The sequence below is a fragment of the Stegodyphus dumicola genome, chromosome 1 (assembly GCF_044657685.1).
Source record: "Stegodyphus dumicola isolate Sdum_Otavi_A_Nest chromosome 1, ASM4465768v1".
NCBI lineage: Eukaryota > Metazoa > Arthropoda > Arachnida > Araneae > Eresidae > Stegodyphus > Stegodyphus dumicola.
Window position 1 is genome coordinate 25502309 of NC_140768.1, and position 15259 is coordinate 25517567.

General features: G+C 33.6%; 1 protein-coding gene across 3 annotated transcripts in view; it reads right to left on the reverse strand.

Moving 5' to 3' along the window:
- Positions 1–318: 318 nt before the first annotated feature.
- Positions 319–15259, reverse strand: part of LOC118185305 (dopamine D2-like receptor) — an 865565-nt gene continuing 850624 nt past the window's right edge. For all 3 annotated transcript variants that reach the window (XM_085813823.1, XM_085813831.1, XM_085813828.1), the window contains 3 exons: positions 10731–10983; positions 3920–4568; positions 319–1086 (listed from right to left, as the gene is read on the reverse strand). In XM_085813823.1, the coding sequence (XP_085669949.1) occupies positions 860–1086; positions 3920–4568; positions 10731–10983 (1129 nt within the window). In that variant the 3' untranslated portion in view covers positions 319–859. The remainder of the gene's footprint in view (positions 1087–3919; positions 4569–10730; positions 10984–15259) is intronic.

The window sequence follows — 15259 nt, forward strand, 5'->3', positions numbered from 1 at the left end:
GATTCGAGTCTTGCTTAAACAGCCGTGGTCTTCTTACTGTGAAGTAAGGACTAAATATACAATTCATTTTTTATTCTCTTACAGCATTTAGCATTGCGAATTGCGAACTTCATGTCAGTAAAAGTTGTTCATATCAGTTTGCATACATCTTATATGTGTATTCATAACATGTTCAGTTTGGTAACTTTACAGGTATCTGTACAAATGGAAAAGCAAATATAAGAATAATCAACTCCCACATCATTCTAATTATAAATAAATGTTCAGAATGGATTCTAAATAAATGTGCTATGTACATAAAATACGAAATGTGCTTTTAAAAGACTTTTATTTAATGTCGTGAAATCTTACATAAACAAATTTAAAATTTATATTCCAAATTTTATTTTACATACATTTTGCTACATAATATGTGTTCGTACAACTATTATTTTCCAGTTCTCATCTTAGTTTATTGTTGACCAATGCAAGTATTTTATTTTCAAAAATTAAAATGATTATTTGTGAAAAAAGTTAAATAAATATTTCCTTAGTATTTTCTTCCAGGCGAAAATTTAAATGGTTTTTTAAGTAAGCAAGCAGTTTTAATTTTCATTTTAATTTATGTGTCATGGGTAGACACAAATTTAAAAACAGTGTTTGATAATATCGTTAACTCCTTTTCAGATCATTCATATTAAATGTACTGTAACGTCATAACATCATATGTGCAGTTTCGATTACAGAGAATTTGAAGTAAAGCTTATCGTTATTAATCAACACAGTTCTGCAACCACAAATATTTGATAACTGCTTTATAACTGTAACCAATGAGCAATAATTAAAGTCACAGAGAATATATCCAATTTCAGTTTTTAATTCAGCACCACCAGGAATTCACCAACAACAGTTTTTTGAATGCTTTCCTGAATTCCATGTTGAAGATGGTATATATTACTGGATTAACGCAACTGTTGATATAACCTAACCACGTTGTTAGGAGGAAAATTGTCATTCCTGGTCTCCATTTATCGTTTTCTAGCTTAATGCAAATTGCATCTAGTATATTGCATGTGAAAAATGGAACCCAGCACATCAGAAACATACCTGTCAAAGAAAGAAAAATATGTTAGCAATAAAAGCAATAATTAGAAAAATTAGCAATGATTATGTTAGCAATAATTAGAAAAATATGTTATCAACAATATTTTGAGAACAAAATGTGTTTGAATATTTATGATTTCCTACGTTAATCATATGAGTCCATTTTGAGACATTAATCCTTTAATTATATAGAATTATAAAAACGTTTAAACCACTAATTGACCCCCAACTGAAGATTAACTAAGATACTGCATTTATCTTATATTATAGTTTATTTAATATAATACGCAGCTTTCGTAAAACATCAACTATTTGGGGAAGTAACTAAAGGTGAATTTAAAAATACAACGATTTCTGTTTCTAAGAGAAAATTTTGTCCTATAGCTTAGGAAACTGAAGCTTTCCCTAGCTTGTTTGCTTAAAATATCTAAATGACCGTCCTCGTCCATTACCCGTCCCGTCCATTTTCTCCGCTTGCCGTTCATTAACCCACAAAGTGTTATGAAGATTTCAGACAACATCCTTTCTACTCCCTATCAAAGAAGCTTCTATTAGTCTTTCAGGACAAGCTGCTTGCAATAAACTAATGCAATACATTTGGTGAAACTTCATCTGGTACTGCATACCTTAGGAGAAGGGAAGAAAATAAGATCGTAATCTCCGCCGTTTCGAACGGTTTTGGTGGTTTGAATGAAAAGGTGTCTTGGGCGTATTGGCTTTCAAAGATTTAAAATTAAATGATGAGCAAAGTATTTATTTTTTATGTAATCAAATAATGTTATGCAATACCCTGGGGTTTCAAGCATACGTATATACGAGGTCTGTTGCACTTGCACAATAACTTTTGACTCCGCGTATCACCACACGTTTTGTGCCATTTCCTGTACTCATGCCATTTTTGTTTCAGCGTCGTTAGAGAAATCCCTGGTTAACATAAAAATTTGGAAAAATCTCACAAATGAGTTCTTGCTTTTGCAATTATGTATTTATTTTTAACTAATAGTTCATTTTAAGTTAGCCCTTTCCGATTATTTTCTTTTCACACACGCTTTTCATGCCAGAATGTAAATGAAGCAGCGACCGTTTATTCAGATCTTGGCAGAAAGAAGAGTTATTTAAGCAAGAATTTCGGAAAATAGCTTCAGAGCGTATCTTGCCTATTCCAGGCCATGTTGTGCAGTGATTATTAGCGACTTAATTTAGTGGCGTGGAGTGCTTCTAGCCATTCAGCTTTGTCTTGCCGGTTTTGTTTTGCCAATTTCTTGTCTGCGCGTTAAATTACTCTTAGCTAATCTACTCCGCTTTGAATTTCTTCAACATATTTCTGTTACGTCAGAAATGCTTGGCTTGTCTAAACTCAAGTTGTGTTCGAATAAAAGGGTCTTATACACACTTCTTCTGACTTTTATTTTTTTTTCAAGAGGCTAAAAGTTAATTCTACAATAATGTTTTATAAAGTCTATAGTGTATGCTCCCTAAGATACATAGGCTTTATAAACATATAAAGATAATATTTAAATTTCCTTTGCTAAATACTGTAATATGTAATAATAGGACAAAAAAATAGTTCAAAGAGAAAAAAAAAATGAATTAGCTTGTAGAGTGTCATTCAATTTTCTAACCAGTTATTTTAAGTACGCTTCCTATCAAACCTTATTCTATTTCCCTGCCAGAATGCAAATTGCCAGCACGTGCTGTATTCAAATTAGGTAAGAAGAAGAAAGTTCTTCAAGGAAGGTTTTGGAGGAGGGAAATCAGAACGTGTTCTGCCTGCTTGAAGACCACGTTGCTGACTTTGATTCTCTAGGGATTGGAATTCGGAGGCGTTGAGCTGTGCAGATCATTAAGCTTGTTTATGCTGATTTCCAGTCAGAGCCACCCAGCATAATATTTAAAACATTAACCCTTTAGCCTATTTATCAGTTTTCAATCCAAATCACGCGAGGATTATCTTGGCTCTGGAGAAGAGCATTAGAGAATATTCTGAGGCAAATTAGCTCATTTACTTTTCATTTGAGGTAAGATACGAAAAGATCATCGCAGCCAGCCTAATCAAAGGCATTCGAGTCATGCTTAAACAGCCGTGGTCTTTTACTGTGAAGCAAGGACTAAATATACAATTCATTTTTATTCTCTTACAGCATTTAGCATTGCGAATTACGAACTTCATGTAAGTAAAAGTTATTCATATCAGTTTGCATACATCTTATATGTGTGTTCCTAACATGTTCAGTTTGGTAACTTTACAGATATTATTACTACCACTTTTGGATGAAAGTGGTAGTAATAACAAAGAAGGTGTATAGAACTCTTTCTTAAATCACATAAATTTTAACAGTCAGCCGGCACTAAATCGTACTTGCAAAATCCAGCACTTTTGGCTTAAATGCAAAGGTGATGATTATTTACTACTTTTGCATTTAAGCCAAAAGTGCTGGCTTTTGCAAGTACGATATAGTGCCGGCTGACTTAAAATTTATGTGATTTAAGAAAGAGTTCTATACACCTTCTTTGTTGTATTTTAAAGGAGTTGGTGATAAATCACAAAACAGTTTTCGACTCGCTTACGTTTTATGATGGCTAAGTGTACACGACATTACAATGATTTTATTCACTTCCAAGATTCTTTAAACTTGCCGATTGCCTTTTAACTATACTTTGTTTTGATGAACAAGCTTTTAAATTATACCGAATATAATTGTTTTCATAATTGAATATAATTATGAAAAATGTTATGTTTATATTATGAATATAATTATGAAAAATGTTATGTTTAACAAAATTTTTCTTTGGTAGTTTATTAGGCAACATGAAATTTTAAAATATGGTTACCTACCTAAAACTATGGCAAGTGTTTTTGTAGCCTTCCTTTCTCGTTTAGCTGATGCCTTTTCCCTCTTTTTTCTGCTGCTTTTATGTCTTCTTCCGAGATTAAATCTTGATTTTTTCTTCCTACTACTGCCGGAGATCTGGCTTCCAAGTGTATCACCTTTCCTCCTACCAAGACCATTTCTTTTCGCATAAGGTGCTTTTGTCTCATCTGCTTCAAGAACTATTGCTGATGCTTGCTCAGGTTCTATTACGAACTGAGTTTCTTGTTCCACATGAGAGGTTCCATACCCGGAATCTGTATTGCCGTTAATGGGAATTTCAATTCGTATAGTTTGTGTCATGAAAGCACTGAGTAACATTGCAGAAGCTGCAGTTGCTTTCATCGGATCACGTTGACTACTTTCCTCTCCTCCTGTTTCATCATCATAATCGTCTTCCTGGCTGCCGCTTCCCGTATTTGTGGTGATGCCATCCCTTTCCACAACAATTTGGATACCTCTTGAGCTTCCACCGGTTTTTGAGCGATCGCTATCATCTTTCCTGGCTCTGGCAGAAGGATCTGTCGATAAGCTGGTACTGGCTGTACTTCGAACGCATCCGGAATCTGAATTGCAGGAGCGGAGTTTGTTCTTCTTGGCTCGTTCATGGATAGCCTACGAAATACATATAGACAAAGAAATTCTGCTTTATTTTCTTTTAAATTACAAAAAATGCGATACATATTTACAAAAAGTGGCTTAAATATTTATGCCTTAAATTAGAAAGATTCTTGCATGTTTAATTAAAACATTTTTAGTGTCTTAGAATTTTTCGAAGTATAACAACTGAAGAATTCCCCAATGCTTTCGCCAGGTTTCAAACTTGGAGCCTCCTAAATACACGTCGAGTCTTCTTACAGTTACACAACGAAGGCTTATGGAAAGAAAGGAGGAAAATATCTTATATACTCTTCCTTTGAAAGGGCTACTAGACTTTAGGGAACTCAACTGCCAAATACTGGTGATGAAAAATTATCGCTTACTTCCTTTCAGTTCGGGCGCCTCTTGTAGGATCTTTCTGAATTTTTTCGATGTCATGTTATGTTATGTTATGTTATGTTATGTAGAAAAGAGGGGACTACCTAAAATTTACCCTAAATAAGCAATTATTAGCCCCACACACTAACTAGAAAACTAACATTCTAGCATCATTCCTCTAGTCGTGATGGAAATTGTGACTGCAGTGAGCACTGTAAGTACTGCCACCGGCGGCGGCATCAACGGTACTCCTACCTTTCAGCGTTAAATTAGCTCAAGTAAAAGGGATTAAATTACATGATATACATTGCGAAATACATAGTTGTGCAGGTGCATATTTTAGGATGTTATCTATTGTAGTGGGTACAAGCAACACGTTTCAGGACATTATATATTGCATTAGAAACAGGCGTGATGTTCCCACGTTACAAATCATTTTTGTAAACATGATCTGTTTACTATCAGAATCAATTAGGAACTATAAAATTGTTTACAAAGCGTACATTTATTTAAGTGCTGTTGTGCTGAAACTTTAACAGCTCAACTTTGACGATTCATTATGTGCTGTAACGTATGTTTGTGTTAACTGATTTTCAGAAATTACATAATTTTCTAGCAGTACATTGTTATTTGCATGTAAAATTTGATCATGGCATTATAAATTGAGGTGCTAGAAGCAACTTATTTCTAGTATATAGATCATGCCTACAATCATGACTTGTTTACATATTTTTTTTTCAAACAGCTGTCAAAAATAGAAAAGAATATAAAATAATAAAAAAAGACATAAATAAATAAGTCTGAAAACAAGAGAAAAAAATAGCTTCATCTGCATACGTATGCTTACTACGTAATTTAGATATATCTGCATACATATGCTGATACATTGTCAACTTATTTTTGTCAGTTCATTGTATGCAATTACGTGTGTTTTTACAATAACTAGTTTACATGAATTACATACTATGATGCATTACATTGTTGATACTTTACCAACTCAATACTGGTTATTTATTATATGTGTTCACTTATCAGGTAATGTGACCTTATGTTACATAGAAATGTAGGCGTCATCTATTATTTACCCGAAGAAAACAGATAGGAGCGCCTTACCATAGTTGTGAGTGACCTATTTTGTGCTTCATATGGTTTGCGATGCTTATTTCTTTTCTATAAAGGTACGCCCGCGTACATTATATCTGCATTTCATTGCTTTATTTTGCTATTGCTGGAGCATTTCTTTGAAGGTTAAATTACACTACATAGCTGTTGACTTCTAGCAGCCAAAAGGTCAATAACTTTCGTAATTTTATTCCTCAAGTGCTTGATCTTAACTGCATATCTTAGAAATGGGAATAAATCATCTTCTGAATTTGGCTTCTTTAGATGAAGGTAATTAGATGAAGGTCACTGTAAACGGGCAGGAAAACAGATAATGTTCTGGGTGACCCTTTTGGCCACATGCACAAGAGTCTGATGAAGAGAGATTTCTTGCATAGAGGTTAGTAAAAAAAGGACCGTGCCCACGTGCCACTGGAGAGAGGGATTGGAGAAGTGTCAACTTTGGGGAAGAGGTTGTAAACTCTTCTGCCTGTATTTGCAGCGTCCAGCGGCCACCTATTATTTAACCTGAGTAAGTATAGGTAAAGGCCCCTCCAGATAAACATAGCTTTCTTTGAGCCCACGATGCGTAGGAGCTTCTGTTGTTTGGTTGTCCTCAGTTGTCCTGTTTTCTATTTGGACTTGGAAAGTCCATTTGCAGGACTCGGGTGGTCTTCTGTTGTCCGCTTTATGTTCAGACTTGGTATTGCGGCATTTAATAAAATACACATTAAACAATGCATACACGTAATGGCTATAAATGAAATACATTACACTGTTGCTTAAATAATATGTTAGCCTGCCTGGGTTGGTGGGGCATTTAACTGCGATTGCATGTTCATCACGTCTGGTCATTTGTTGCTTAGAGATAGTAAGCTTAGTAACTTGCACTGCTTGTGAGTGCTCTGTGTTCTGCTTCATGTTATTAGCGGTGCTTATATATTTCCTGTTGAGTTGCACGTACAAATAAATAGTAATTAATTTGTGTTTTACAAGAGCAAAGTTTAAAAAGTGTTGATTCAGTTTTAGCTAATTGCGCGACTGACTCAATTGGAGAAAATCCAAGGCCGCATAACTTTATTCTCAGAATTGAGAGACGGAACACTACACATTTCAGAGGCACTCTTTCAAAAATTTTCTTATATACACGTATCTCATTTTCATCCTAGTGTAAGCTAACAAAATGTAGAAACGATGGTAAAGCTTATAAGGTATTTCTCCCACTTTCCAAGCGTACCTTCGTGGTGTAGTGGTTCTGCACGCTGGGCCGGTATTCCAGTGGTCCGTGGTTCGATTCTCGGCGAAGGCGGTTGCATATTTTTCATCTTTTCTTCCTCTAAAAAATCCTAATGTCCTCTAAAGTGGCGCCCGGTCTAAAAGGGTTGTGGATGATTTGCGCCCGGACTAAAAGGGTTGTCGCACCCAGGATTTCGCGATCAGGTTCCCTAAAACCCTAGTCGCCCTTTAAAAAAGAGGCGTATAAAAGGTATTTCTCCCAATTTCCTAGCGTACCTTCGTGGTTTAGTGGTTTTGCATTCTGGGCAGGTATTCTAGAGGTCTGTGGTTCGATTCCCGGCGAAGGCGTTTGCATATTTTTCATCTCTCTGGCTTGCAAAAAATCCTAATGACTCTACAAGCTTAATTAAAAAAATAATGGGATAATTAAACTTAATACCTTATACAAATATACTTCACACTATTCTTAATAAATACGAATTATATAGCAAAACTGAATTTATGTGATAACGTTTACATGTAATAGGCGGGCAATCAATATTTCTATTCGAACCATGATGCTTAGCAACTTGCACATGTACATGATTGATTTATTTCTAAACAACTTAAATGTATGCTACAAATGAGAGCATGCTACGTGCTGTATGGATAGTGATAGAATGGACTGTATTAAACTAAATACTTAATGACTTTGGTGTAAATTTCATAGAAATATTGTATTGGATTCTCCTCTGCCAGCTCATTATTTTCACCTGTTTTGTTCATCACATCATTAATTAACTAATTATTTGTAAAGCTTAAGTGGCTTCATTATAAATGAGTTTCAGGAACAGTTTGAAATTTAGATAAAATTATATAGAAATGAGTAATACATTCTAAATGCTCTTAATTGCTTTTCATTAACTTAGTTTCCGCAGAAATCATCTTCCAGCAACTCCAGTATTTAGCAGCAGCTTTAAATTAATTAGAACAAATTTTCCATTTAATTCAAAGCGAAAGACCAATTACAGGTTCCTAGGCCATTAAATGATCATAATAATGAATGTACCTTTTATATTTCTAAACTGATAAAGGCATGGGGTATTCTTGGCCATTTAGTTTCAAAGTACCAGTCAGATAGAAATAATTAAAAAATTATTTAGCTAAATCTTATTGCATAGTTAATAAAGGCCTTGGCGTTATTCTCCGAATAACAAAGCACAGAGAAATGTCATTACCAGGAGATACTCATTTGTCGGATTATTGTGTAATTTGTATTTAATCAGAATGCATACTATTGATATTAAATTTGAAACAAAATAGAAACTAATGGAAGTAAACACTTCGGCTTGAGATGCGTTATCGTCTCAATCATTATCTTTAATGTGTAACATATTATTTTTGTTTATTCCATCTAAAAAACTACCATGTATGCACTTGTTTAGAGAGCACGACCTTAAAATCTCCAGTAACAATACACAAGCCTTCTGCAAGTTTAAGATAAAACAATGCCATTTGGTGACAAAAATCGCCCAGATTTTCAAAAAGCTTCCAAAACTTCTAGCTGACTTATGCCTAGTTAAATAAATCCAAAAGGCGTTAGCCCAGAAGGGCTATTAATTTCGTTTTGCAATTTTGCGTTGGAAACTTTAAATGTCGCCTCTCTTTTCAATCTGTTGCCACCAAATATTACAAATATTACTGTACACCAAATATTACTGTATTATATTTAAAGAAATTAAATAATGAAGAATCTGCATAAACGTGTGTATGTTTCTCGTGTTGTGATAACACGACGGTACCTAGAGCCATGAAATTTTGAATGACGTAAATTTCGATCCAAATATGGACATTTGGAATTTGTTTTTTTTTTATCCATTTCACATTTTGCAAAGCATTTATGAGTTTTTGGATTAAGAAACTCAACGACTTCAAAGGGACCGATGGCAAAACTGTACGAAAAAAAAAAAAAATTTTGTCTCCAGCGCGCGAGACTGTGTATCTGAAATTCTAAAGATCTGTTCATTTTAACATTATTTTGCGATATTGGTATTAAACTGAATTTTATGGTTTATGTGCGAAGAACATGATATTTAATAAATAAAGGTAACCCACAACACGTTATATACAATATAATATCTGAAATCTTTGAGATTTTTTTTAATTATTATTTTGAAATGTTTTCAATGCAGTTCACAAAGACCAGTTACCTTATACCATGAGACATGCGACATGCGACGGAGGACGTAGGCACCATCCCTCTACCAATACGGTTAATTGGTATAGCGCCACGTCCACCTTTATCTATTGCCTAGATACATGATACACAAGAACATACGGTGGCTACAGATAGACTGTGCAGAAGATACATATATATTCAGATGCCAAAATACATCTTACGTAGGAACATGGGGTGCATGAAATGTATAAGGGGACATTCATAAGAACATATCTAAGGTAATACACATTGGGTGACGTACACATACTTATGAATATAAGATATATAGGCGCAGAATCAGTTACATGTTACAGGATGTTGCGAGATATATGATACAAGATGCTGTGGATACAGATATATGCAGATGCCAAGATACATAACATGAGGTGCAGAGTGATATAAGTGGCAGGATACATGGTAGAAGGTGCGAAATAAGATGCATGATCTAGACGAGATGAAGTTTAATTGGAATATTGGGGATTGCATGGATGTTTGTAAATGTGTTGTGTATATACGGAGGGCCGAATATTTTGAGGGATGCCAAGGTTTGGTGGTAAGGGAAGAAGTGTGGCAGTCCCTCAGACTTAATTCGGAGTGCTTTTCTTCTGAATTGTGGCAGAAATGAGCAAAAGCATACTGTCACCTGTATGATGGTTAGGGCTCTTGAAAACGACACGACAAAATTTGCGGACTTCGTGGACGTCTGATTGAATCAGAAAAGTGAGATTACGGGATATTACGGAGGCGTGTTCAAGTAACTGTTCGAGCAACCTTTTGACCATTGGTGAAATAACACCCAGGCCAGTTAAAGGGGATATGTCTAAGTTTGGTTCAAAAATGTTTGTTTTTACACAATTGTGGAGCCTTCAGTTTGTACAAAACAACAATGAGGAATGCGCTCCCTGAAGAACTTTAATTCGCTGGTTATAGCAATAAGCTCTTTCAGATTACTAGTTGTTTCCAAAATCAAAAACTAATTTAAAGTACTACGTTTTTCTCAGCACTGAACGTTAAAAATCATGAAGCATTTGGTAATTAATATAAATATTTTTTAGTTTTTCTATATAGTAAAGCAAAGGTTTTGGAATTTATTTGGGATTTTGTGTTTTAGAAAGGTGTAGCACGTTGCTAAGAAAATTCAAACCGGAATTTTATCAATATTTATTACTTTGGCGTATGTGTGATAGACTTTTACATTTCTAAAGAATGAGTCACAACAATAATAGAATTATTTCAGATCTTAATAAGATAAAAAATTAAATTACCTTAAATATCTTGTAGTACAGATAAATCATCACCAAGCAAGGAATGTAGAAAGAACTCAGAGACGAATAGATGATAAAGTCAGAATTATAGAATACGCATAATTCCGGTATCCTTTCGGGTGAAGTATTGAGTCCCAAGACAATCGGGGAGCCAATAGCTGCAGATACAATCCACACTATCGCAATGGTCAAGCCCACTCTTCTGCTGTTCTTGTGCTTTGAATATTTAATAGGCTGCGTGACAGCTATGTACCTACAAAAAAAATATATGTCTCTTAATTTATGCATGCAAATCAAATACATTTATTTATTCATTTAAGAAATTAGTCATAAAAATAAATGACATCATTTTTAAATATTTATTCATTTAAAAAATTAGTCATAAAAATAAATGACATCATTTTCAAAAGCAAAGATGCTTTTCTAAATGATGTCATTTATTTTTAGTAGTTTATGAAAGTTTTATTTATTTTTAGTAGTTTATGAAAGTTTTATTTATTTTTAGTAGTTTATGAAAGTTTTTTTTTTTTAGTAGTTTATGAAAGTTTTATTTATTTTTAGTAGTTTATGAAAGTTTTATTTATTTTTAGTAGTTTATGAAAGTTTTATTTATTTTTAGTAGTTTATGAAAGTTTTATTTATTTTTAGTAGTTTATGAAAGTTTTATTTACTTTTAGTAGTTTATGAAAGTTTATGAATTTATTTTTAGTAGTCATTTATTTTGAGTATTTTATGAAATAAGTTGATAATACCGTATTTGCCGGCTTATAAGACACATTCCTTTTTTATAAACATTTTTGAAGGACATAATTTTGTTACCGATCATTGTAAAGAATTTACAGTATTTAAATACAAAGCAATACAAATACAAAACAATACTGCAAATACGCAATCATTTTGGGAAAGAACACCTTTGTGAGAACGAAAACTGATCCCATATATAGTAGGACAGATTTCTTCCCTGAACGCTACGTAACTGTAATATTCCCACCCTCTGCAAGGAAACAAGGAAAAATTGCATAATTTCGAATAGAGGAAAATTCCAGAAATCGATGTAATAAAAAACTGAGTATTGACATATAAGACACACCCCGGTTTTCAGAACTATTTTCAAAGAAAATTGTGCGCCTTATACTACGTCGGCAAATACGGTAATTAAAATAATTATCCCCTTTAAGTACAATCTTAAAAATAACATACTAATCTTATATTTTACTATGCTTTTAGACGCATGCAAATCCCGCGTTTAATAGAAATTCGGTTTTTTTAGATTTTTGTTTGGCGCAAAGATTATGACATTTTAAAAACTGGAATCAATAATTTCGAGATTCCAAAAACAATTTTGACATTCATGAGTCTCAGATAAAGAAATATGAGTTTTGAGATTACGTGTTCAATCTTTTTACAGGAATTTCGATTTTCCCGGTTTTGCTGTAGACCGTTTTTCCCTTAACGAAATAAAGTTAGAGGTTTTCGTTTTCACAGAAAAAGATGGAACTGAAAGTACGTTCAACGTTTAATTACGCAATGAGTCCGTGCACATATGTTTTAACACATTTGACTGACTGCCTGCAAGGAATTGTACGAACAAAAAACCGTTGCACTTACTAAAGCATTTCAGCAGTCAAATAGTTATGTTTAATATATTTATTTTTAAGTGCTTCCCGTATGGTATAGCAAAAGACAAGCCTTGATTTTCTACTTTGAGCACGGAAAGCTTATTAATTCTAGATGCACTAATTTGATGACTATAAACTAGGATAAGAATATTAGTTAGATTATCTTTATTGCCTGTCTAGCGCAGTCCATATATCTCCGGACTTGTCATTGTTTCTCAGACATAAATCTTACGAATAGATTACTAACATTTTTATTTTCTAATGTGGGTCTAACAGAATCCAAATGTTATACCTGTTCATAAGGACAATCTATTAAGCGTATAATTAGCACTACAAAAGTTACTACTCTCGATCTCACCTTTAATGTTCTTTTTCTCTTGAAGTTTATTGAATTTAAAATAAAAAATTAGTCATATATATATATATATATATATATATACAGGGTGATTCTAAATTGTTTTTACAAATTAAGAGAGGTGATGGTACTCATCCAGATGACCAATAATTACCATAGAACATAAGGTCGCATTCCACTCTGAAAGGCAGGAAAGTGGAATATTAGAGTTCCAACCTGGAGCGAATGAACGAGACCAAAAGTTATATATAGATATTAAGATAGATATATATTGATAGCTTGATAGATAAATATAGATATAGATATAACTAATAGATTTTTATGGTCCCTTTCATTAATTTATGAATTTATTTTGATACTCATCCGACGCAGGGTGAGGCTGCTGTCAATGGGTCAGCTCCTTCGTTGAGCTACGTCCATTATTTTCTAATTATTGACAGTAGGCGCTACCGGTTGGCTGTTATTATAGTACATGAAGCTTGAAAACCGCCATCTTGACTGGGAGAAGATCAACCCTCAAACAAGATTGCTTTACAAGAAAGTAAGATTTATATACGTTTCTTCTAATTTATCATTGTAAAGAAAATATAGATATCAGTAAAGACATTAATAGTGTTTTAGTTAATTAAGACACAATAACACGTCGAACAAATACTAATTCAGAAGTCAAACAACAAAAATCAGCGTTATGTTTTCAAATTTTCACAGGGCTAGATTCGATGGTTTTACCGAAACACCATCCTCAGCTGCAAAAGCGCAAATGAACGAGATAGGATATAATGATTAGACAAGATGAGAAAGCCTGGACAGAAAATATGCTAGTGGCGCCATCTGTTTATGAAACCAGAACTAAAACATAATTTCTTTAAAGGCCGAAGGCAAAGATGGATTGGAATTAGGATCGTTAACTAGAACAGAAAGATATTTTTGAATGTAAAATGCCGTTAGAAAATCTAGTTCTCCAATGTAAGATGTTTTTTGAATAGTTTTGGCAGCAGAAAACTAACTTTTTTCTAACAAAAGAAAACACAGAAGAAAGGAAACACAGCTTCTGTTGGCGAACATTGTTGGTCCGAAAATCATTATTCAAAAAACATCTTCTTTTGGAGAACTGGATTTTCTAGAACCATTTCACATTCAAAAAAAATCTTTCTGTTCTAGTTAACGATCCTAATTCCAATCCATCTTTGCTTTCGTCCTCTAAAGAATTATATTTTAGTTCTGGTTTCAGCAACAGATGGCGCCACTATGGCTTATTTTCTGTCCAGGCTTTCTTATCTTATCTAATCATTATATCCTATCTCGTTCATTTGCGCTTTTGCAGCTGATGATGGAGGTTCGATAAAACCATCGAAACTAGTCCTGTGAAAATTTGGAAATATAACACTGATTTTTGTTGGACTTCTGAATTAGTGTTTTAGTTGTTACTGGTAACATTTTAAACTGTGTTAAATCAGCGTTATTTGGCTATATTAACAATGGCTGTTTACTTTGTTTATAACCGAAATCAAGTACGTATTACATACCTATTGCTGGTTGCATTCAATGATCCAGCCTGAGTTACTATGAATGGGCTGGTGGCCAAAAAATGGAAACCATATCGAGGTTAATATTTTGTAACTTTTTCAAGTTGAAGAATAAAATGCCACTGTACCTGATTTAGAAAAAACCTCTTAGGAGTAATTAAATCTGTAATTAATTAACGATCTCATTTTCTTTGTTGTAAAATTAGAGGCCAAACAAGAAATACACGGGGCGCATGCGGCCTCAAGGCGAAGCGTTCTCCTCCTGTGGTCTAGCCCTCTGACCGGCCAGGGTTTCTCTAAAAAAGCACAAATTTCCCAAAACTTCCATGAGAAAAACTTATTTCCTTGATTTTGGTATAAAGGTTGTCCTGGTATTTTATACCTGGATTTGTTCTATTGCTTTAATGTTTTTGACATATTTTAATATGCACGTATATATACGTTCTTACAGATACCACAAAAAATATTCTAGGCCGTATATATACGGCCTTGCCAGTTAAAGGGCTAGAGTCATTCCTTTGAAGATTCTGGACGTATTTAATAATCAAATTAGCAATATCAAAATATAAGTAAAGTTCTCCATATTTTGTAAAGCCTATGATCTGCATTTGGAAATTAAATTTATTAAGCTTAAAATTAACTGATCTTAACGTTTAAAAATTTTAAAACCGTTTAAAAATAAAAAAAATTAAATACCGTTTAAAAATAAAAGTTTCTCGAAATGCTTGCAATATTTTGGATGTTATAAAAGCTGATGCGCGTCACTCTTTAAGTGTATTACCAAATATCGCACAAATTATTTAGTACTAGCTTGCTGGCTTGCTAAGCATCTGACTCTGAAATTAGGGTAGATTTCTTCAATATCACTAGCAACACCGTTCTTAACTCAGTAGCCTGAATCTTTTCTCATTTATATTATTACCTATTTACTCATAGGACGCTCTGTATATACCGATCTATGCTGTTTTGTAAGATATTTATCAGGAATGATCATGTGTATTGAGATAAGAAATGGTGGTAAAGAGTGAA